Below are 22945 nucleotides of genomic sequence, written 5' to 3'. Positions count from 1 at the left end.
ATAAAGCTGCCATCTTTATTCAAGCCATCAGCTTGGACAGAAATGTGGTTAATGCCCGCCGTGACCTTTTCAAAGCGAGTGCAAAGTAATGCCGCAGAAGGAGACTGTCTTCAACCACCCAGCCAGGGCAATATATTCCCCAGACAAATGGGGAGGTTGTTTTTTACATCCTCTTCTAGGATGATATTTGCAGAATGAGATGCTGGGAGAGACGTGCATTCTGCAAACATTTCTAATAACCAAGTTGGCTCTGCTGCGTAATAAATACTGCACTGCCCTTTCAAGTTATGGCATTGATCGATGGTCATCTGGCCCACAGTGAAACTAACAAGGTTTGTGCTGTGCACTTGAAATCGAACCCTCCACACGCAACAAAAGAACCGCCAGTCCAATGCTCTCCATGTCTCACTGAGCTCAATGGGAGTTGCGCAGAATTAAGTGTATATAATGACTGCCGCTGGAATTCTAATATTCGCAAGAGGCGAACATTTATTTATTTACTTTCTATACAAATAATGATAACCATCTCAGCATTTTTCCTGCTTACCTCTCTGGGGGAAAGCTGCTTAGTAAAAATGGGCTAGGAAACAGGGGCTTCACAGGCTAAGCCAAGTTAAACATTTTCAGGATTGCTCAGCTCTCCCTCTGCAATCAATGGTCCTTACAAGAGCATAATTTTTGCTGGATGCCGTGTTGCAATGCCGCCACCTGCTTCCCCATGGATGCGGTTTTATGCAGGTAGTTGTCTGCCAGCTGGTATTGGACCCTTGGCATATTTGCAATTCTCTTGTTCCGAATTTCAGTATGGCTTCGGGTCATATCATTTTAAAGGTTGCTTTCGTTGGTTATCCGCTCCTTCAAGAAATTGATGCACATTTTCTTTTGCATGGCACGTCCTTGGATTACATGAGTAAAACTAGGCCAGCTGTGCTAATATTTGGCTTCATTTGTATCAAACTCCTGAGGGTGCATTAAATGCAAAAACATTACATAGTCTCTGGGAACAAATGGGTAGGGTTTACCAGTTTACCATCATTTTAGAAAGACCCTTAAAAAAAAAAGACTCTCTCTGGTGTAATGTACAATGGAACCACTTTGTCATGCTAGAACAACAGAACTGCTGCCAGTTACTGCTCGAAATGGAGAGCCCGTGTGGTGTAGTGGTTTAAAAGCACAGGACTCAGGCGACCTGGGTTCTGGTCTCCACTTGTCCATGAAACTCACTGGGTGGCTTTGGGTCAGTCTCTGACTCTCAGCCCAGCCTACCTCACAGGGGTTTGTGGGGTTAAAACTGAGAGCGGGAGGAGGAAAATGACGGAAGCCACTTTGAGTTCAGTGTAAGAAAAAAATTGGGTTAAATCTAATACATAAATAAGAATAAATAGAATGATTGCATCAGGTTGCATGCCCCTCACACAGTCACTCACTTACTTCCCCATATCCTTGTGAAAAATACTCGTGTGCTGAAGACTGAGTTTGCATTTTAAGGGTGATGAAAGCACCAGCTAAACCTTGAAAGGGCGATGAAAGCACTATACAAATACTTCTCCCCAACTTATCATCCCTGCATCAAGCTCTGGGGGGTGCAATTTCACAATGATTCAGTTCTGCTCTTTTCCACTGATGGTTTCCTGGCAGTGGGGAGCACCTAAAGGCTAGTTTCTGTGATGCTGCAAAAGGGCGGCGGGGGGGGGGGGGAATGGCAGAGCACCCGCCTTGTATACAGAAGGCCCCAAGTTCACTCCCTGTCATCTCCATGGAGGCTCGGACAAATAGCCGTTCTGAGAACCCTGGGGAGCTGCTGCCGGCCTGTGCCAACACTACTGGGCTGGGTGCATCAAGCCTGACCCAGGTCAGGGCAGCTTCCTCTTCCCTGTGCAGCAATACCACTGAGCAGCATTTAGGGTCCAAGAGCCTAGCGAATCACTTCTGCCGGATGCTGCCTTCAGAAACAACTGCAGGGGAACCGTGGGGAGGTGTTCAAAACCAGACAGGAGCTCATTAGCATCCAGGGCAGCTAAGCTGGCAAGAGTACAGGCAGCAGCAACCCAGCTAATAATCCTCTTAAGCAAGGGCATGACCTTTCCTCTACGTGTTTTTTTAGCCAGACGATCAGTTCAGTGCTTCCTCAGAGGGCACTGGAAGCAAGAAAAAGCTTGCTGAAATGGGCTTCTGGTGCCTGATGCACCAACCTGCCCACACCTGGGATGGAGGTAAATTGTTTGGCAGCTAGAAAGAAATGAGTGAAGAAGAAAGCAGGCTGAGGGTCTGGAGTTGCTCTCATACAGTTGGCAGGAGGAGAGTCTCTAAGGGTTGGTTTGTGGGGGGACTGAGGCTATGTTACTGATTACCCATGTCTTGCCCTCTCCCCACATTCAGCCTGTATATTTATACACAACCAAAGACAGCACAGACCCCTGTTCCTCCCTCATGCAGGGCAGTGGCCTCGTGATCACCCCAAGAAACCTGTCCATGTGCCTTCCTACAATTTTTGGGAAGCAAAATGAAGATTTGTTTATATTATTACAAAATGTAAGCACAAAATAATGTAGTACGTTCTGTCTTGTGAGCATAAACAAAGCCACAAGTGAAAATTCTGCACTGTTAGGCATAGTTTATGTTGTCTTAGAAAGTTTCCATCTTGCTCCTTGCAGGCTCAGTGAAACACATACAATGCCCCACTGTTGTTTTGAGCTTCCTTTTAAATAACCACATACTCATAACATGATTTGCACAAGACTTTGTAGAATCGGCAAATCTTGCATTAGAAATCCAGCATCTATATATCCCTACCTAGATGCAACAGAGTCTGGAAAAGCTTCAGCTTGGAAACTCCTGGAGCAAGTGCTGTAGCTATTTGCCGAAATATTTGAAATGTCTACTCAGGTCATTAAAAATGAAACAATTTGTTCAAGGCAAATCTGCTATTGTTAAAGCAAAGGCCGCAACACAGATCAGGGATATTTTAAATTGGGAGGCTGGCATGAATCTATGTTGGAAAAGAGCCTCTGAGAGCTACGCTCCGGAACCAGCAGAATCATGCAACACGGCTTTTCTGGACTGCACCACTTCAGATGGTAGGCAGAAGATTCCCAGGAGCCCGAGTGCTGCATCAGAGGCAAGGGCAGGGGTCCTGCACCCACTAACCCCCACTCACAACCACGACCCCAACAAAGGCCAGGAAGGAAGGAGCCCAGCTAAGCCTCCTCCTTCACTGACGCTCCTGCTCAGTGTTCCAAAGCCTGCTTTTATAACCCTTCGTTAACAGGCTTCCCTTTCCCCACAAATTAGCTGCAAATGTGGAGAGGATCCTCAGATGGGCATCAACCACCAGAGGCCGGGTTGACTTTTCGTGCTTGCTTCTACATCAAATGACTTCTGCTAGGTGCTCTGCTGGGCTTTCGTTGCTCACTGCTCGCTTGTGGTCTCTCTCTTTCTCTCTCTCCCCACCCTGTGTATAAATGCTGTAAATAAACAAACAGGTGCACACAGCACTTGAGTACCATCTCACAGACCAGGCAGGGAGCGAGCCTCACTCATTCCCCAGTGCTGGTGCATCGACAGCAATGCATCTAATAATAGAAATAGAAATGTTCTAATGATAATAATAATCTATTGGGTCTGCCTGGCCACTGTCTTAAGGGCATAAACACCCAGCAGGGACCACTGCAAGCCGATTGGTGGGGAACGGGAGGGGGGAGTTGCCTCCACTGAGCCACAGCTACTACGATTTTGGAATTTAGGATGTTAGGAACATGGGAAGCAGCCTTATATCAGGGTTGGGGAACATGCCATCCTCCAGATGTCGACGGACAACAACTCTCATCATCCTTAGCCTGCATAAGCAATAATTAGCATGAGTTGTGTGCCAAACATATCCGGGGGGCCACGTGTTCCTCACTGCTGTCTTACACCAAATCGAATTATTTGTCCATCTCACCCAGCTTGCTCCAACTTAGTACCCACCAGGCATCCCTGACGTCGGCTCCATCAGCCACATCCAGCCTGGGAAATGGTGAAGGGTGATGGACGTTTCAGTCCAAAACATTTCAAAGGTCTTGCACTAGGGAAGACAGCTCTCTAGTCCATGACTGTCAGCTCTGGCTGGTAGGAGATCTTGACGGTCTCGAGGAGAGATGTATCACATAACCTCCTACCTGAGTTTTCCCATTGAAAGTGTCAGGCATTAAGCTTGGGGCCTTCTGAATATAAAGTATGTGTTTTGCTTCACTGAGTCACACTGAGTCTTTCCATTAGTCTACCCCGAGGCCTTCTTCTTACAGGCCTTGACCCACGTCAACACCACAGCAGAGCTACCATGTTTGATTGCTATAGTTTGGTTAACTGTCCTGGTCAAATCTAGATCAAATAAAAATAGTAATAATCACCCAGAAAATGCCCATCATATTTCATTCTTAAGAGATACAGCACTGCAGTAGTGGCACAAAGAAAAGCTTCAGCCAGTTTAGCTGCAGCAGCAACCTTGGCACAGCGAGAGTTGTAAACCTGCTTAGTCATCAATACAGCAGCTTATGGGAGGCGGCCATACAGAGAAGAATAAAAAGAAGTACCAGACTCAATAATCAACGACCACATGAAAAATAACATTCATGAAGCTGGCAGAGTCAAAATCGATAAAAGGAAATGTCACTGCTGTCAGGAAAAACATCTCTCACTGGAAGTGCAAAGCCTAGATTTTAGAGCTCACAAAGGACAGACTCCTCAGCATTCCAGGCTACAGCACATGAGCAAGAAACCAAATGCCACGCAGTACCAGGCCCATGAGGCTGACATCTGAAATAAAGCCATGGCAGCCATGAACCTGCACTGGCTGGATTGATCCAAGGTGGCATATTTATGACCCACCAAGCTCCACACCGTGGCACCCAGCAGCTCAGCAAAACCTGCCGCTTCTGCAACCTGCCTTGGACTGCCCAAGGGAAACGAGGACCCGGCTGGCCGCACGATGTGGCTGGCAGACCTTGTTTGCCAGGGTGAGTCACATGGTGCAAAGGCCGGGATGAGGCCAACTCCCACACCGACATTTCTTTATGCAGGGCTGAGAGGGGCTTGGTGAGCACTGCTCCTCCTTGCTAAAAGGTGTCTTTTTCAGGGTTGAGGCTTCAGTCATAACCAAAACACTCTGAATGGAACAGGGGGTTGCACACAATTGCCTGTAGCCTCCAGCTGATCCAGACTATCTCTGCTTTTAGGCAAGTCTTGAAACCCTAACACTGAGATAGGTAAGAACTGGGACAGCGTCTCCAAAGACAGAACTTTGCTTTTTCCACAGAAGGGCAACACGCCACCTAGAAGTTCCTTGTTTGATATACCAAGTCCAGAGTGGGGAACCTCCAATCTGCAGGTCAAATGCTGACCTCCATGCCTCTTTGAACTTCTCAGTCTCCCCAGGCAGCCCCCCTGTCCCAAGCCACACCCTCCCTCAGCCCCACTGCAAGGTAATTAACATTATTTACAGCATCTTTGCCTGAAATACAAAGCTGCTGCAAGAAATATTGCACAAGGTCAGGAAGGCGAATTCATGAATGCCAATGTCTCCTTTTCCCATTGGGTACCAAAGACACATGTCACACCTGCAACCCACCCACTTTTGTCTCTGGCCCCGCCTCTTTTCTCTATGGCCACACCCACTGCTGAATGTGGACCCTGAAAGGTTTTCTACCAAGGTAACCCAGACCTCAGTGGGGAAAATGTGCTGAACCCTCTGCTGCGATGCATGAGCTAAGGGTGCGTTTGGCATTAGGGGAACTCTCATGTTTGCAAGCTGCTGCTGCATCAGGCTGCCAAGTTCCGTCATGCCTGGGAAGTGCTTTTGTTGTGGTTCAACTACCTGTGCAATGACTGTGAAAATCCTGCAAAGGCAGCATAATACGATGGTTGGTGACACGGCACATTCATGCCAAAACTGCTAACACAGACCGTTCCAAGAACTCGTGTTCTGGCCGTAACCTCCAGGATCAGGCTGTGATTTATACAGCCTGTTTAAAAGTTGCCTTTAAAGAGGAGACGAGGAAGATCTCCCAGCCTCCCCACTGCTCAGAAACTCTCTGACTCTTTGAAATGGAACAGAGCTTTTGTGTCCTGAAGAAAAGGAAGAAAAGGTCAGCCATGGTATGCAGTCATCTCTGCATCTATTGCTAGAAAAGGATAATACTGGATCAGTCAGATAAACCCCAGCTTTTTAGCATTTGCTTTCACTGGCAGCGCCATACGGAGCAATTCTCCTCATATGAAAGGTTAATCAGAGAGAAGAAAAAGAGAAGATTCCCCTCCTCCCTACCTAAAAACAAACCGAAGCAAACATTATTTGCTTTTACTAGCTCAGGGCTGCAAAAATATGTTCTCAATTTTTTTAAAAAAGGAAATCGGTAAGGTGCTGTGTTACTGTTAGGGGTATTATTGTGCGTGCGCCTCTTCGACGGGAGGCAGGAAGTCGTTTAGGCAGCGTTTGGAAGACATCTGGGAAGATGGTCGCTGGTTTTGATGTTCAGGCTGTCTCACTTGCACCTCCAGGCAGTTGCAGGGTTTGCTCTGAATTAAGCCAGGACGCACTGCAGCTCATCTCTGGCATGACACTGCAGTACAGCATGTTGCCCAAACCAGGCCAACATTTTTGTAACGAAGCCTTTCTTCACTGGGCATCTCCCAAATGTTTTCCATTGTAATTCCCGTGCTCCCTGACCATTGGCCATACTGGCAGGGGTTGAGAGGACTTCTGGTCCAAAACATCTGGCAGCAGATTGGCTGGAGATCATGGACACTGAAGCCTCTCAAACCATTTTCAGATCCAGAGTTCTTCAAAAGGTTGTCTTTGCCCAGTCAATGAAAAATGGAAGTATCTTCCCAGAAAAGAAAGAAGACCAAATGGAAGTGCTAAAACAGCTTTCCCCAACATGATGCCATTCAGATACATTGGATTTAAACTCCCACCTTTCCTAGCCTGCTAGTGGGGAGAGATGGGGGTTGTTGCCATCACCAGTTTGGGAAACTCTGAGCAACACTGAAGTGCCTGAGGTTTATAGACTAATAGTGTTTGTCCTAAACATGCTTAAGAAATGCATCTTACTCTGAATCTCACTTTGTCCCATTTTCTTTTTTTAAAATACTATTTTATGGATTTTAATACAAGCTGCCAATCAATAAAAATGTTTTGAAACAGTTTGTGATGTGGAACGCCACCCAACATGAAAGAACCAGTTGGATAGGCTAGGATCATCAATATTTGTTTCAAAATTACTTGCTTCCCAGGCAGAGCCAAAGTGGGGAAAGGACCAGGAGAGACTCTGGCAAATAAAGGCGGGCTGGAGAGAACTTTTCAGAACAAAGACGACTCCTGGAGGGATGAAGCAGAGCAATTTTCCTTGTGCGGAAAACAATAAGAACTTCAGCACAAGAGGAATGGGGGATACCTTTCATTTTGAAACACCCATCCAGTGTTCATTTGGCACATCATTTGTGTTTTGTGTATGTATCTGGTGTTACTTCAGGGACAGTCTGCAGCTTCATTGCAAGGAAACTTCTGTTGGCATGGTGGGAAAAAGCAAAGAAAGGAAACTAACAAAAGCTAAAACTACACATTCAGACCTAAGATGGAGGCAACCTGCATGCACGTGTATTTCCTAAAATATTTTTATCCTGCCTTTACCGCATGACAGAATTCACAGATCATACGTAAGGTTCTTCAGAAGATTCCCATCCAGGCTTGAGCCAGACTCAGGCCTGCCAAGCTTCAGCAAGAGCGCTGTATCATGTGCCTTCAAACCAATTCTTGGGACTACTGACTAAATGCATGAATCAGGTTTGAGCTGGTTGATTATCAGTACCTTTCCAATCTATATTGGCTTGAACAGAATTCTTCTCCCTGGCTAACATTCTTACCATCATAGCAGGAACACAGAACGAGAAGCATGGGAAGTTTAATATGGGGGAGAGCATAACACAGGGGGAACAACAGGTTAAATTCTCCAGTTAAAAGGATCAGTCAATTGAATGGAAAAGACCTCTGCTGGGAACCATGGAGGGCTACTACCAGCTAGACAATAACAGATTGTGCAGGTCGTAGCCCTTCAAATGATTTGGCCGACAGCTTCTGGCAGCCCTAGACAGCGCAGGCAACAGGGAGAGATGCCCCGTGATATCCTGGTGGAGAAACTGAGGAGTTTTGGGATACACCAAAGCACTGTCTGGTGGATTAGGGCATGGTTGACTGACTGAAAACAGAAGGTAACCATTAGTGGGAAATCGTCGGGATGGCGGCCAGTGACAAGCGGGGTCCCCCAGGGCTCTGTCCTGGGGCCAATCCTGTTTAATCTTTTCATTAATGACATGGAAGAAGGGGTGAACAGTCTGCTGATCAAATTCGCAGATGACACTAAAACTAGAGCAGTGGCCACAACTGAGGAGCAGGTACTCCAGATCCAAAAGGATCTGGACAGACTATGGAAGTGGGCAGGAGACAACAGGATGGCGTTCAATGTGGATAAGTGCAAGGTCTTGCACTTGGGGCATAGGAATAGGTGTCGTAAGTACAGGTTAGGTGACAAGTGGCTGGAGAGCAGCACTTGTGAAAGGGACCTCGGGGTACTGGTTGACTGCAGGCTAAACATGAGTCAGCAGTGTGATGCGGTGGTCAAGAGGGCGAACACCACCCTTGGTAGCATAGCCAGAAGTGTGGCTTCTAGATCGAGAGAGGTATTACTACCACGCTATACGACTCTGGTGCACCTGCAACTGGAGTATTGTGCTCAGTTTTGGGCCCCTCATTACAGAAAGGATATAGCCAGATTGGAGTCAGTGCAGCGTAGGGCCACAAGGTTGGTGGCCGGTTTGCAGGGGATGCCGTATGAGGTGAGACTGAGGGAACTGGGTCTCTTCAGCCTGGAGAAGAGGAGACTCAGAGGGGATATGTTGGCGACATACAGGTATGTGAGGGGATGTCACATGGAGATGGGTAGAGACCTGTTCTCCCCTGCAGAGGAAGGCAGGACGTGCTCCAACAGAGCAAAGCTTAGGGAGCCAAGGTTTCGTTTGGATGCCAGAAAGCACTTCCTGACAGTCAGGACCCCAAGGGTGTGGAATGGGCTTCCACGAGGGGTCGCTGAGGCCCCATCGGTGTGGGTGTTCAAGGATAGGCTGGACATGCACATGGTGGGCATGTCGTGAGCGGAGCCGGCTGGTGCCGGAGGTAAGACTAGATGGCCCGGGAGGCCCCTTCTGACTCGCTCTGTTTCTATGTTTCCATGAGAGATGATGAGGTTGTAGGCCAGAAGAGCCTTTCAACAGGTGGGCCACAGACTGCCCACCCCTGGAGCAAGCAGACTGACCTGGTATAAAGCAGGGTCCTGAATTGTAGTTCCTTTATTATACTTTGAAAGTATACAAGTTTTGGAAAGGCAGATAAAGGAATGGTGCAGTTCAAGCAAACTCAACCCCCCATGTTAGTCACTTGGGCTGTGCTGAGACTGCCACTGGGTTCAGGCGCTGATTGTGCTAACATAGAGGGGTCAAAGAGGGGGAAATCTTGCCTTTGCACAAGCGTTGTTCACATGGTCCCAGTGATTTGGGTGACAAGGGCAGCTCAAAAGAAGAATACTGCATTTACCCAATTACCCACCTCCTGGGCATTCTCCATGTGGAAGCACCAGTTCTCTGGACCTGAGCACAGTGTTTTCCCAGGTACGCATGTGATGGGTTTGAAGAGGAACACATGGGAAAAAACCTGGGACTTTCATTAGTTCTCTTTAATCTGGCTTGGCTCTGACCCAGAAAGACATGTAACCCTGGGAGACCCTAGAAGCTTTCCTACACACAAAAGGCAGGAAGCATATTGGCAAAAGTGGCTTCAGATGTTACTCTGCTACACAAGAGAAGGATGCACATGTCCATTTTACTTCCAGTTCCTCCACTGCACCAGCAAGCACGTCTGAAATACGGCTTCTGAATCTTTCAGTGGTGGGAGATGGCTGTGCAAAGCCCATAAAGGGGAGTGATGAAGGATGTATCTTGGAGGTGATGTGCTTGTGGAAAAACAGGAAGCATGTAGAGCTGACACCCCCCCCCCCCCCACTCTGGATAATGTTCACATCATCCCTATATGGCTTTCTGTCAACTCCCCATGGGAAAAAAGTCACCAACACTGAAGAAGCCAACACTGAATTGACAATGATTTCTTGCATGGATAGTAACTTATCTCCTCGTACTTTTGAAGAGAAAGAGACAGGTTGTAGCTTGCCGATTTTATCTTATTCTGAGCTTCTAGGTGGGTCATGCTATCTGTGTTGGCTCCATCGATCGCTACCACCAAGTCCCCTTGGCTCATCTGGGACTGAGCTGCTTTGCTGCCAGGAGTAATCTGTAGAAGAAGAAGAAGAAGAAAAGGGGAGGGAAAGGAAGAAAGTCAGGACAGTGTGCAATTCATCTATGCCAGTCTTACCCAGTCTGGTGCCCTCACAATCCCCAAGGAAGCGGAGCAAATCTATACCTTGCATGTGTCTGCTGATTCATTGGAATATCAAGCGTACTTAGGTATTTTGGCTCACCTTTCTTGCACCAGGAGATAAGTTATTGTGAACAACAGCTAAGCCATTGCCGTTGGTTTCTACATTGGTTTCTACAGTGTTCAAAATGTCCTGCAAGCAGTAGGAACAATAAGAAAGGGATTGGGGCCACTTATCTGACTGTGCTTCATAACTTCATTTCCTTCTCCGCTTTTTCTCATGCAGTAGCTATACTTGGAAACATGCAGGCAACCAGCCTGCGATTTAGACCTTTGCTCACCCCCGTTTCGTTCTATTCATCCACTGGCATTTGAAAGAACTTCCAGATGGATTGTGCCCAATGTGGGGCATTTAAGGAAGTTAATGTTTCCTGCCGTGCACATATGCTCCTCCTCTTCTACCAACCAGAGGTTATTTTAAGTCCACAGGGAGCATGCAAATGAATTGAAGTCCTTGACTGTATGTAGTTACGTATGCTCAGATACCCATTGCGGACAGCACCCTCGTACAGTGGCTCCCACGGTGAGGACAAAGATAAGTTCACTGAAGGTGTGGAGGCCAAATTCAGCCCACAAGGGCTTCCGACAGGGTCACCCGCATAGTCTCCTGAACCTAAGATCACCTCACCCCTCCCACAAACGCTTATGCACCGTATCCCATTTCTGCGAAGCTGCAATTCAGGCAAAGATTCCTTGACCTTTATTTCCAAGGCCCTGTGACAGGTCTCCCGTTATGCTTCTCCGCTGACATATGCTAGGCAGGTACAGGTGATGAGCAGTTGACGGGAGGAACAGAAAGGCTCTGCAAAGGCCCGCACTGCTCTTTACACCTGGGAGGTGTCAAGGCACCTCTTCCGAAGTCTCTGCTTTGTACGAATGAGAGCCAAAGTGCAAGGGAGCTGAAAGACCGCAACTTATCTCTTTTTATCTGCTGAGCACAGGGGACCCAATTCAGCTTAAGGCCTTGTGGGAGGGTCCCCCCAGGGAGCTTTAACCCTTTCCCTCCATTGCAGTTCTGTTCCAAACCGCTCCCCACCATGCCCACAATCTATCTTGACTGCTTCTGGTGATCCAGCAATTATCTGGTTCAAAGTATGATCCTTAACCAAAACAAATCCACGGAAGCAGGCATGTATCTGCAATATATTCACGATAGCTGATGCAAAGATATGCAAATATATTCTCCACCTCACCCAAACCTAATTCCAGGATAAAAATTAAACGAGGCAAAGGTAGACTCAAGGCAGCCGGATGGTAATGTCCTGTGTCAGAATTGCTCACAGCATCAATCCAAATATCGCAAGAGGATCTCAGAGATCCATAAATAATGCAATCAGAACAGACATGATGTCGGGGAACAAGTTCTTGTTGAGAGGGTTCGTCTAACACAGCTTGTCCTTATTAATGACTGGGGCTAGCCTTAGAATTGTGATACTCGATAGCATGGGGCTTGTTAAGTAGAAAGCAAGATGCAACCCTGGATGATACAGGCTCTTTGAACAAGAAAGCAAGGAGAGAGAGAGAGAGACTTTCCAGCCATCACCTCTATAAAACTATACATTTCCACTTTCTTGAAATACAGATGCTTATCCTGTCATAAAAATCTTAACTGCTCTGAACTGCTGGCATATCCAGATTCAGGAAAGCTGACTCCTGGTGCTTCCCACCTGCTTGTACTTATCAAGAGCAAAGATTCATTGCCGAGCACTGACTCTCTTGCTGGAACAAGCCAAAAGACAGCCTGAATCAGGAATTCCCGCTCCATTCATTACCCTCGGTCTTAACACCACCTTGTGTACTCAAAACAAATCCACCCGCCCCGCAAAACTGTGCACTGCAAACCAGCCTCCTTTCTGTTTCCTTAAGCTTTGTGGTGTTCACAGAGGGATTCCAGAAGGACACCGCATCGTGTGAAGCCAGGATGGTGTGGTGTCTATGAGAAGGGTGAATCGCTTTTAAGAGCACAATGCATAGGCCGCAAAAGTCACAGCACAAGATGTTTCCATGAATATCACTTTCCCGCAGATTCTTCTTTAATGGAAGATAACTTCATTTTTGGCATGGAACCTTGTACAGTTCTGGAGTAGAATGCATTACTTTATTTAACTATTTAATTATTTTGCAGTCTCCGATATGGAATCCCATGCGCTCAGTAGTAGAACGTAACTCTTCCTTTCCGTCTCGATGGCCTGAGTGAGCAGGGTTGGTGCTGGAGTGGATATAGTTGCTGCCTCTGCTGAGGGTTCAACTCAGGTGTCACATTCCAGTTGCTCCTCAAATACAACAAGAGTACCTCTCCATCCTGAAAGAAACTGCTCGACCTTTTCTCTAACCACCTCTATTTGTCCAGAAACATTCAGACCAACATTGCCAAAATATTATGGTCTGTAACGATGTAAGATAGGATAGGAAATATGGATGAAGAAGACCAGAATGGCAAAAGGCAGGGACTCTCTTATGCCAACCTTCTCCCAACCTGGTGGCCTACAGAGGCATTTGGACCACAACCCCCAGAATCCCCATCCAGCAGAGCCATTGACTGGGAATTCTGGGTGTTGCAGCCCAAAGATGCCTGGGAGGCACAAGGTTGGGGAAGGCTGTCTTATGCTTTATGTTGCTTGACAGGTAGGCACAGCCCCCTGTGCTGTGAAGAATCAGAGTGATGAAGAAGAATCAAGGCCAGCATCCAGCAAAGCAGTTGAAGAGCTGATGAATGGCTTGACATTGAATGCTGTTGCCACATCATTAAACTAAGCAGATCTCACTCTGGTTCAGAAATAGGAGTTTACACCTTGGTCCTGAGATTCAGCAAACTTCACATTAGCATTTATTGATTGATAGCACCCATCTTATGATTGTTAATTCATGGCTGTTGCTTTTATTGTCTACTGTTCATTTTCACTTAATTTGTGCTGTTGTCCTATTACCGCAAACCACTTGGAGAAGTAGTGCAAGATAGACAGTATAAAATATTTAAACTTCATAAATATACCAACCCTGAGCATTATGATGGCTTCTGAGCAGTTTGGCTGAAGTGATAAGGGCCAACATGTCAAACGAAGAGATAAAGCTGGGTAGAGAAGCCAGCCCAAAGGGATGTGAAAAGACTCTGGTTTTTAGCCAAGCTTTATGACTCCCAAAGGCTTCTTCATCTCAGTGGCTGAAACATATAGCTACTAAAATTAGACATTAATTGGCTTCCACTACCTACTTCCAAGAAGGCCAAAATCATGCCACTGGGACCAGCACAGAGAACACTCAGTAATCAAAAGTGAGCGATGTTCCAGGACACTGTGACAGATAAGGCAAAGCCAGATCCAAAGTATCAGGGAACAGTGGGGAGCATCTCGTTCCAATCTGGAAGCACGGAATGGAACGAGAAGCACCTGCCTGCCTGCTGACATGACAAGCCCGTCTCTGCAGGACCTTCCCGCAGGTCAAAGGGGCGCAGTGCTGGCTCTCAGGATGGTGACCTTCTTTGTCTCTGCGCTGCCAAATTCCCATAGATGGCAAACAACAGGTTGCACGGCACAGCTTTTACTCGACATGAGCCTTTCAAGTGAGGTTGGTGTGTTTGAGTGCCCAGTCGAGTAAGAAACACTTTGAGGACATACAAAACTGGCAGGCATGTTAGTTATTTTATTTATTTTGATATTATAGTGCCCAGAAGCCTGAAGGTGCTCTGGGCAGTTAACAAAGTCAAAAAACATGAAACAGAACAGCTTATCAAATAAGAAAATAAAACCAGTAAAAATTACTAAAACAGCCAGTACAGCAACAAGCCCACCATGACCCATAATCAAACTGAAACACATTCTCAGCAGTAATATAAAATACAATATTAAAATTAGAATTTAGTTATTAAAAATCTGGAGAATGAAAAGGTTTTCACCTAGCACCAAACAGAAGAAAAGAGCAAGTGCCAGGCGTACTCTTTGGGGAGCTGATTTCATAAACAGGGTGCCACAATCCAAAAGGCCCCTCTTCTGCCTGCCTGCCTCCTTGCTTCTATCGGAGGAGGATCCCTAAGAAGGACCCCAGAAGATTCTCTTAAGGCACAAAAGATGATTGATCACGAACTGCCAGATCCCATCAAGCACTGCATGCCACTTGACAAGTGTGACACACCGTTGCATGCTGACTAACTGCTATGAAGCATCACAACATGACCCTATCCCTGGCATTATGAAACACCACAACACAGTCATCACAAAGGGGAGACCAACCTGGCCCTTCCCCATTGGCCCAATGGAGTCACAACCTGCTTTTCTCTCTCATTTTCATTCCTTTCCCCTTTTGTATCACATCTGTTATGTTGCAAGCTTGCAGGCAAGGACTTGGCGTTCAGTCTCTGTACGGTGCTTAGACAATGTAAAGCACTTTGTGAGTGGAAGAGGAAGAAGGATGAAAAAGCAGGAAGAGGCATTCTCAATCACCTATTGCCGAATATCCAGTGGTACAGTGGGAATTTTGCCATTTACCCCCATGAGATAAATGCACTAGATGGACCATTTGGTTCAATCCAGCAAAGCTTTTCTTAGGTTCTTAAGAGAAGGTGCTCATGATGACAGTTCCCCTATCCAGCCCCATAGACAGTCCAAAAGTTCTGGCAGCTCTATTGACCCATATCTGTTCTAGCAACGTTCATCTTCACCAAGTACAGACGTCTTTGCAAAGCTAATGGATTGTAATTGCTCATTCAACCCACCCTAAAGTACCTTCCTTACAACAAGGCACACTGTGCTATTGCTGGGAATATTCATTTCCCTCCTAGCTACTGTGAGGACTGCAGATAAATCCAGAAGGAACAGGAAATTCTGAAGAGGTTGGAACGGATGTCAGCACCTCTAGTATTAGAAAAAGTGCTGCCTCCGTGAAAACGATGGGTCCACTATACCACCGCAAACAGAAATGATGAAATCAAGGTGCGTCACGGGTCAGACACCAATCTCGTTAACGGACACACAGTAAGCATTCGGAGACTGTGGGGTGAAGATTCAACATGAACATTAGCCGAGTTTTGGTGACCAAATTCCTTCCAGGTTTAGTCCAAGAGCCACTAAGACTACCAAACTGTCCTAAGCCAGTCATCCATGTCATCCTGCCAAATGTTTAATAAGATTTCACTCCAAGTGGCAAAAACCTGCAGTAACACATTCTGTAGAACACCAGGGAAAGTGGCTCTTTCTAGCCACTAAGTGCATGGATTTCTCCAAGCGTCTTCCATTTTCTGTCCTTTTAATCTCAGAGAAAAGCTTGAATAACTGAACTTAAAAGCCAGAAAAGCCATTTTAAAGAACCCATGTATAAACCAAGGGATTTCTAGCTTACCTTTCTTGTTTTTTTTAATCCAGTGCACTGATAATCCCCTCTTCTACCCTTAATGGAATTTCCAGGTCACTTGCTACAATTATTACATTGCATTTCTGTACTGCTCATAGCTGAAGCTCTCCGGACAGTTCGCAACATTTTAAGTCACCCATCCAGATTTCAAGCAAGCCCAACCCTGCTTAGCTTCCAAGATTAGGCACCTCAGGCTATAGGGAAGCTAAACACACACAGTTTCCACATGGTCACTCATCCAGTCAGTGACCAGTCCAGACTTGCTTAGCTTCAACATGGTCTCTGCATCCAGTAGCTTGGGCATGAATGCTTAGCAGCGGCGTGTTGGCAGCAGTCTCTGATAAAAAGGCTGCTAGTGTGATGGTCTCCTTCATGGATCGCTGCCTTGTTGTGGCGAAGGGGCTTGTGTAGCTCAATGAAGCTATGAGCTATGCCGTGCAGGCCCAGCCAAGATGGACAGGTCATAGCAGAGAGCTCTGAGAAAACGTGATCCACTGGAGAAGGAAATGGCAACCCACTCCAGTATCTTTGCCATGAAAACCCCATGGACAGTACCAAAAGGCAAAAAGATATGACGCCGGAAGATGAGCCCCTCAGGTCGGAAGGTGTCCAATATGCTACTGGGGAAGAGCAGAGGGCTAGTACTAGCAGCGCCAGAAAGGATGAAGCGACTGGGTCAAAGCCGAAAGGACACTGAGTTGCAGATGTATCTGGTGGTGAAAGGAAAGTCCGATGCTGCAAAGATCTATACTCCATAGGAACCTGGAATGTAAGATCCATGAATCAAGGCAAGCTGGATGTGGTCAAACAAGATATGACAAGACTGAACATAGACATCTTAGGAATCAGTGAACTAAAATGGACAAGAATGGGTGAATTTAATTCAGATGACCATCAGGTATACTACTGCAGGCAAGAATCCCTCAGAAGAAATGGAGTAGCCTTCATAGTCAATAAAAGAGTAGGAAAAGCAGTACTGGGATACAACCTCCAAAATGACAGAATGATCTCAGTTCGAATCCAAGGAAAACCATTCCACATCACAATAGTCCAAGTCTATGCCCCAACCACTGGTGCTGAAGAGACTGAAGTTGACCGGTTCTATGAAGGCCTGCAACACCTTCTAGAATTAACACCAAAAAATGATGTCCTTATCATCATGGGGGATTGGAATGCTAAAGTAGGAAGCCAAAAGATAACTGGAATAACAGGCAAGTTTGGCCTTGGAGTACAAAATGAAGCAGGGCACAGGCTGGTAGAATTTTGTCAAGAGAATACGATGGTCATAGCAAACACTCTTTTCCAACAACCCAAGAGACGACTCTACACATGGACATCACCAGACAGTCAACACAGAAATAAGATTGACTTTGTGCTCCGAAGCCAAAGATGGAGGAGCTCTATACAGTCAGTAAAAACTAGGCCTGGTGCCAACTGTGGCTCAGATCATGAGCTTCTGGTTGCACAATTTAGGCTTAAATTGAAGAAAGTAGGGAAAAGCACTAGGCCACTCAGGTATGACCTAAATCATATCCCTGATGAATATACTGTAGAGGTGACAAATAGATTTAAGGAATTAGATCTGATAGACAGCGTGCCTGAAGAACTATGGACAGAGGTTCGCAACATTGTACAAGAGGTAGCAACTAAAACCATTCCAAAGAAAAAGAAATGCAAGAAAGCAAAATGGCTGTCTGAGGAAGCTTTACAAATAGCTGAGGAAAGAAGGGAAGCGAAAGGCAAGGGAGAAAGAGAAAGATACAAACAATTGAATGCAGAATTCCAGAGAATAGCTAGAAGAGATAAGAATGCCTTCTTAAATGAACAGTGCAAAGAAATAGAAGAAAACAAACAACAATCGGGAGGAGCAGAGATCTCTTCAAGGAAATTGGAGATATGTAGGGAACATTTCATGCAAAGATGGGCATGATAAAGGACCAAAATGGCAGGGACCTAACAGAGACAGAAGAGATTAAGAAGAGGTGGCAAGATTACACAGAAGAACTATACAAGAAAGAGCTTAATGTCCCTGATAACCACGATGGGGTGGTCACTGACCTCAAGCCAGACATCCTGGAGTGTGAAGTCAAATGGGCCTTAGGAAGTCTGAACAACAACAAAGCTAGTGGAGGCGAAAGTATTCCAGCTGAGCTATTCAAAATCTTAAAAGACGATGCAGTAAAAGTGCTACACTCAATATGCCAGCAAATTTGGAAAACTCAACAGTGGCCACAGGATTGGAAAAGGTCAGTTTACATTCCAATCCCAAAGAAGGGCAATGCCAAAGAATGTTCAAACTACCGCACCATTGCACTCATTTCACATGCTAGCAAAGTTACGCTCAAAATCCTACAAGCTAGGCTCCAGCAGTATGTGGACTGAGAACTACCAGAAGTACAGGCAGGATTTCAAAGAGGGAGAGGAACTAGAGATCAAATTGCCAACATATGCTGGATCATGGAGAAAACTAGGGAGTTCCAGAAAAACATCTACTTCTGCTTCATTGACTATGCTAAAGCCTTTGATTGTGTGGATCACAACAAACTGTGGCAAGTTCATAAAGAGATGGGAGTACCAGACCATCTTATTTGTCTCTTGAGAAACCTCTATGTGGGTCAAGAAGCAACAGTGAGAACTCCTGCGAGTCCCTTGAACCGCAAGGCGATCAAACCAGTCAGTCCTAGAGGAGATCAACCCTGCCTGCTCTTTAGAAGGCCAGATCCTGAAGATGAAACTCAAATACTTTGGCCACCTAATGAGAAGGAAGGACTCCCTGGAGAAGAGCCCAATGCTGGGAACAATAGATGGCAAAAGAAGGAGGGGACGGCAGAGGATGAGGTGGCTGGATGGAGTCCCTGAAGCAGTCGGTGTGAGCTTGGGTGGACTCCAGGGGATGGTGGAGGACAGGAAGGCCTGGAGGAGCGTTGTCCATGGGGCCACGATGGGTCGGGCACGACTTTGCGACTAACAACCACCAGTGTGACGGTTACGCCATTCTGAGAACGGGCAGGGCCAGCGGAAGCAGTGGGAGGGGCCAGAGCATCCTTGGCTGTACTGCTTCATCCCTCCCTCCTCCTCCAGGCGCTGGCTCCAGGCTGTGGAGGGTCCGTAGGCAAGACCCCCGCCCTGATGAGTCTGCCCAGTCATCGCCATGGTCACCAGCTGCTGTTGCATCACATCCTCTTTCTCATCCTTGCTACTCCTGCCTCACTCTGCAGGAAGCCAGCCAGTGAGCAAAGAGGCAGTGGCATCCGCTGCTCCTCCTCACCGTCATCATTACCTGGGCAGGTGAGGAAGCAGGTTAAAATGGTGAAGAGGAGGAGGAACTCCATGCGGTTGTTATCACTGGACTCCTACCGAGTTGTGGCCCTTTGGCAGGTTCCCAAGTGTGACTACCTTTAATACCAGCCCTGTCTCCCCACTCCCCTCTTTCATTCTCTGTCTCTCCCTCTGATCACCTTCTTCTTCCCCAAGTTGGTTGAGTGCTTCTCTGGGATCTCAGGCTGAGAGACTGAACCTAGGACTTTCTGTAAGCAACTGCCTGCATTCTACCACTGCGCTAAGCCCCCTCTGAAAATCTACTGCAGCTTTCCCCAACCTCGTGCCTTCCAGACATGCTTGGACTGCAACATCCAGAATAGGATGGGAATTCTGGGAATTGCAGTCCAAACGCCTCTGAAGGCCACTAGGCTGGGGAAGGCTGATCTACAGGTTTCTCCTGACCTGCTAGGAAAGCTTCAAAATATGGCCTAGCCTGAGCCAGCAGGGAGTCTTGAGCTTGGCTGACAGACTGCTAAACCTGACTCTCGCTCATTTGGGTACCACCCTGTTTGCTGGGTTCCCAGCATGCCTCCTGATGTCCCCCCTACCGCCTCCTGGGGCTGCCTGCAGTGCAGGACTGTGAGCTTCATGGCTGTGGGGAAACCTCCCGGTTCAAGTCTACATGTCATTTTAATCCCATCCTTGTTCTGATAATCTGGGAAGGATGGAATACAGCTGTGATGAAAAAATGCAGGCATGTGATAGCTATTTATTGAGCCCAGGGGGCAAGGGGTAAACAAAGAGACAGAAGGACATGGCATCTACATCATAACCTAAGAGAATTATCTGAAGAATGGCGTATTTTTCAGTTGGACATTTCAGTGGACATGATTTGCCTGATTAAAGGCAGAAGAATTTCTGAGGCAGTGTTTGGTCTCGGTGCTTGTCTTAAAAGGAGGAGAGAAAGAAAAAGGTATGCCTGCCTGTATTAGCCTTGCTATAACAGCATCCAGAGACTGCAAGCCAAAAAAGACCGCATGAAAGCTATTGTTCAAGGGACAAAATTTGTTCTTGAAGAGAGGAAATGACTGCTTCTCTGTCTGGCTGCCCTCGCTGCCTCTGTCATCTGGTGTGAAATAAGTAATTCAGAAACGGCAAAAAATCAGATGACTGAGCAAAAGTTGTATTAATCTGGGGTCCTTCATGCCTGCAAAATAGGAGACAGAGTGTGCTCATGTGTGTGGTGGTGGAGAATCTACTCTTCATAGTCAGAAAGATTCCTTTTCTTCTAATAAAAAGCCATTCTTTCTCCATCACTGCACCCTTGCTTAAATTTTTTTCTGGGGCTGTGGATTTTCCTTCATTTGCTCTTGCAGCCAAGCCACAGGCCCGTTAAATTAGGGTGACATTTTGGATTTTATCAAAGAAAGACATCGTTAAAAAATGATAACCACAGCAGTATGCGGAAGACACTGGGACACGATTTGTATCAGGTCAAAAGCAGAGCACCAGATGTGCATACTCCCCCCCTCCGCCGGTGTGTGTGTGTGTGTGTGTGTGTGTGTGTGTGTGTGTGTGTGTGTTTTCACACTGTTGTTGGGTTCCTATAGCCTTCAAAGAGCCTTTTTTTTTCAAGAAATGAACTGAAGGACAAAGTTTGCATAGTTTTCTTCCTTAAAGCACTTAAGTGCATGAGATTTTTAATGCTGATTTCCCCATCAACATGGACCATAATCTGCCTGCCTTCCTTCAGTCAAACATTATGCTACACTTTGCCTTGATCGTATGAGATAGTCCTGGCTTTCCATTTCGAGGCTGCCGATCCCATGCATGTTTCTTCAGAAAATAAAAGTCCTAAAATGTCAAGCATTCCCCAGCCAGCCTCCCTCTGTTTCTATGTTTCTGTGGTGGCTGAAGAATGCTGGGGTCTTGGGGATTTCTTTCTCTAATCATGCATAGGATGACATCCAAGTCTGTGAAAAACTCTTTACATGGTGAGGTTATTCGTTTTTGTGTGTGTCAGAACAGCAGCCAGATTGATTTCATTTTAGTAACTGCACTGCCCTTCTGTCCTCCAAATCGCCACATAAAGGAGCAACAGGGCCCTTCCTGATGTCCTTGCACCACTGCAGTTTGGATGTGATGACAGGCACCAGCCATCTGCACCTATTCTGCTAATCCACGAGGATTGTCTCTCCTCTGTCATTAGAACGAAGCAATCAGCGCCCCGAATGAGTGCGCCGGTCACACGCCCTCATGTTGCAACACCTGGAGGAAACAGCATCTGGAAGCAACCTTGGCTGGCCAGTGACTTGGGTGCTGAAATGCACCTGCCAAATTTTAAACATGAGCAGGTTCTATTTTTATCTGAACTGTAAATCAGGGACTGCCCCTTAATAGCTGGCCTTTTCCCAATAATAATCATGTAATCCCGCCCACCCCTGCCCCACTTACGAAAGCTTCTTATGTGGCTCAGACCCAAGATCCCTTTAAACAAGTCTGTCTTTGTTGGAGGCCCCATAAATGGAATAGTGTTTGACTTACAAGAGGCAGAGCAGAACAGAGATGGGCCTTTCGTGTGATTCTGCACGATTCTTCCTCCGTTTTCATCAGGATCAGATTAAGACCTAAGGCCAGGGTAGCCTTGTGTCCTCTTAGTTTTTTTATCGGAAAAAAGGTATGCCGGAGGCCCTGCCTTCAGTTTTGAAGATGGCCCATCACTGTGCAGTCCAAGTCCAGTTTAAACATAAAGAACCATCCGAAGAACTGGGCTTCGAAATTGTCCATCAACCACACCTAAGCAGCAGACTGAAAAAGGCACACAGGACAAAGTTTTCCCCACTATGGTGAGATGTCCTGCATTTTTTTCTTAAATTATATTAATTGTTTCTATGGTTACATCTGTACAAATACACTTGCACACATACATCTTATCCAACTCAGTGTCCTTTTCTTGGGATGCATTTCTTCTTTTTTGGCAAGTCATAAGAGGCCACCCTAAATATAAGATAGGTTCTAACCTAATGCTAAAATTGGTTATGTTTTATTTCTATTAGATATTTGTTGTTGATGATTTGGCTTAACACTCTACCTATCTTCTAGGGCAAGTTCACAGAGGTTCAACTACAAAAATGATGGAATGGCATAATACAAATTGTATCCAGGAGCAGCAATACACAAAACTGTATTTTAAAATAGCAAGAAATGCACTAAATATTGTGGAACAATAAAATTATAATAAAAATTTAGATAGAAACAGATGCTCTTCAGTGGGGAGGAGGAGGCAGGAGAAGCAAATTGTGTCTCTCCGGGGAATGTAGTTCTAAGTCCAAAACACCACTGTGGGGAAGAACTGTTCCCACATACCCACCATCCAAACCTCAGAAAAAGGAAGGATGTGGAGATCGCAACTGGCACAATATGGGACCAGGTGGTCCTTTGGATCCCCTGAAATTATGGACTTTAGAAGTCAAAATAAGCACTTTGGATTTGGCTCAGAAATGTACTCGTGATCCCTCCTGTATTCTAGCTTTTAAAAAGATAATTGTTATTTTGGAGGTATCAGATGGACCTCCCGATATGAACACAGAGCATGGGTCTGTCCTATGGCCCATCCAGATTAATACTGTCTATGCCACCTAGGAGGAATGCTCCAAGGTTGAGCGAATGTCCCTGTGCTATCTGATTGCCCAGTATCCTTTTAACTGGAGTGGAGTGAGAACTCAACAAACTAAGCATACATCTATTTTGCCCTTGGTGACATAATCATCTTTTAAATATAAAAGCAATGCATAATAATCTGCTTAAGAGGCAAGCCTAAGACAT

The 22945-nt window shown here is 46.2% G+C and overlaps 1 protein-coding gene across 2 annotated transcripts in view; it reads right to left on the bottom strand.

Moving 5' to 3' along the window:
• Window positions 1–22945, bottom strand: part of LDB3 (LIM domain binding 3) — a 96718-nt gene that overhangs the window by 41216 nt on the left and 32557 nt on the right. For both annotated transcript variants that reach the window (XM_044420371.1, XM_044420369.1), the window contains exon 2: window positions 10221–10372. In XM_044420371.1, coding sequence (XP_044276306.1) covers window positions 10221–10372 — 152 coding nt within the window. The remainder of the gene's footprint in view (window positions 1–10220; window positions 10373–22945) is intronic.

The sequence above is a fragment of the Varanus komodoensis genome, unplaced genomic scaffold, assembly GCF_004798865.1.
Source record: "Varanus komodoensis strain SLA01 unplaced genomic scaffold, ASM479886v1 scaffold11, whole genome shotgun sequence".
Taxonomy (NCBI): Eukaryota; Metazoa; Chordata; class Lepidosauria; order Squamata; family Varanidae; genus Varanus; species Varanus komodoensis.
Note: the sequence above shows the minus strand (reverse complement) of the source record. Positions and strands in the feature narration are given on the sequence as shown.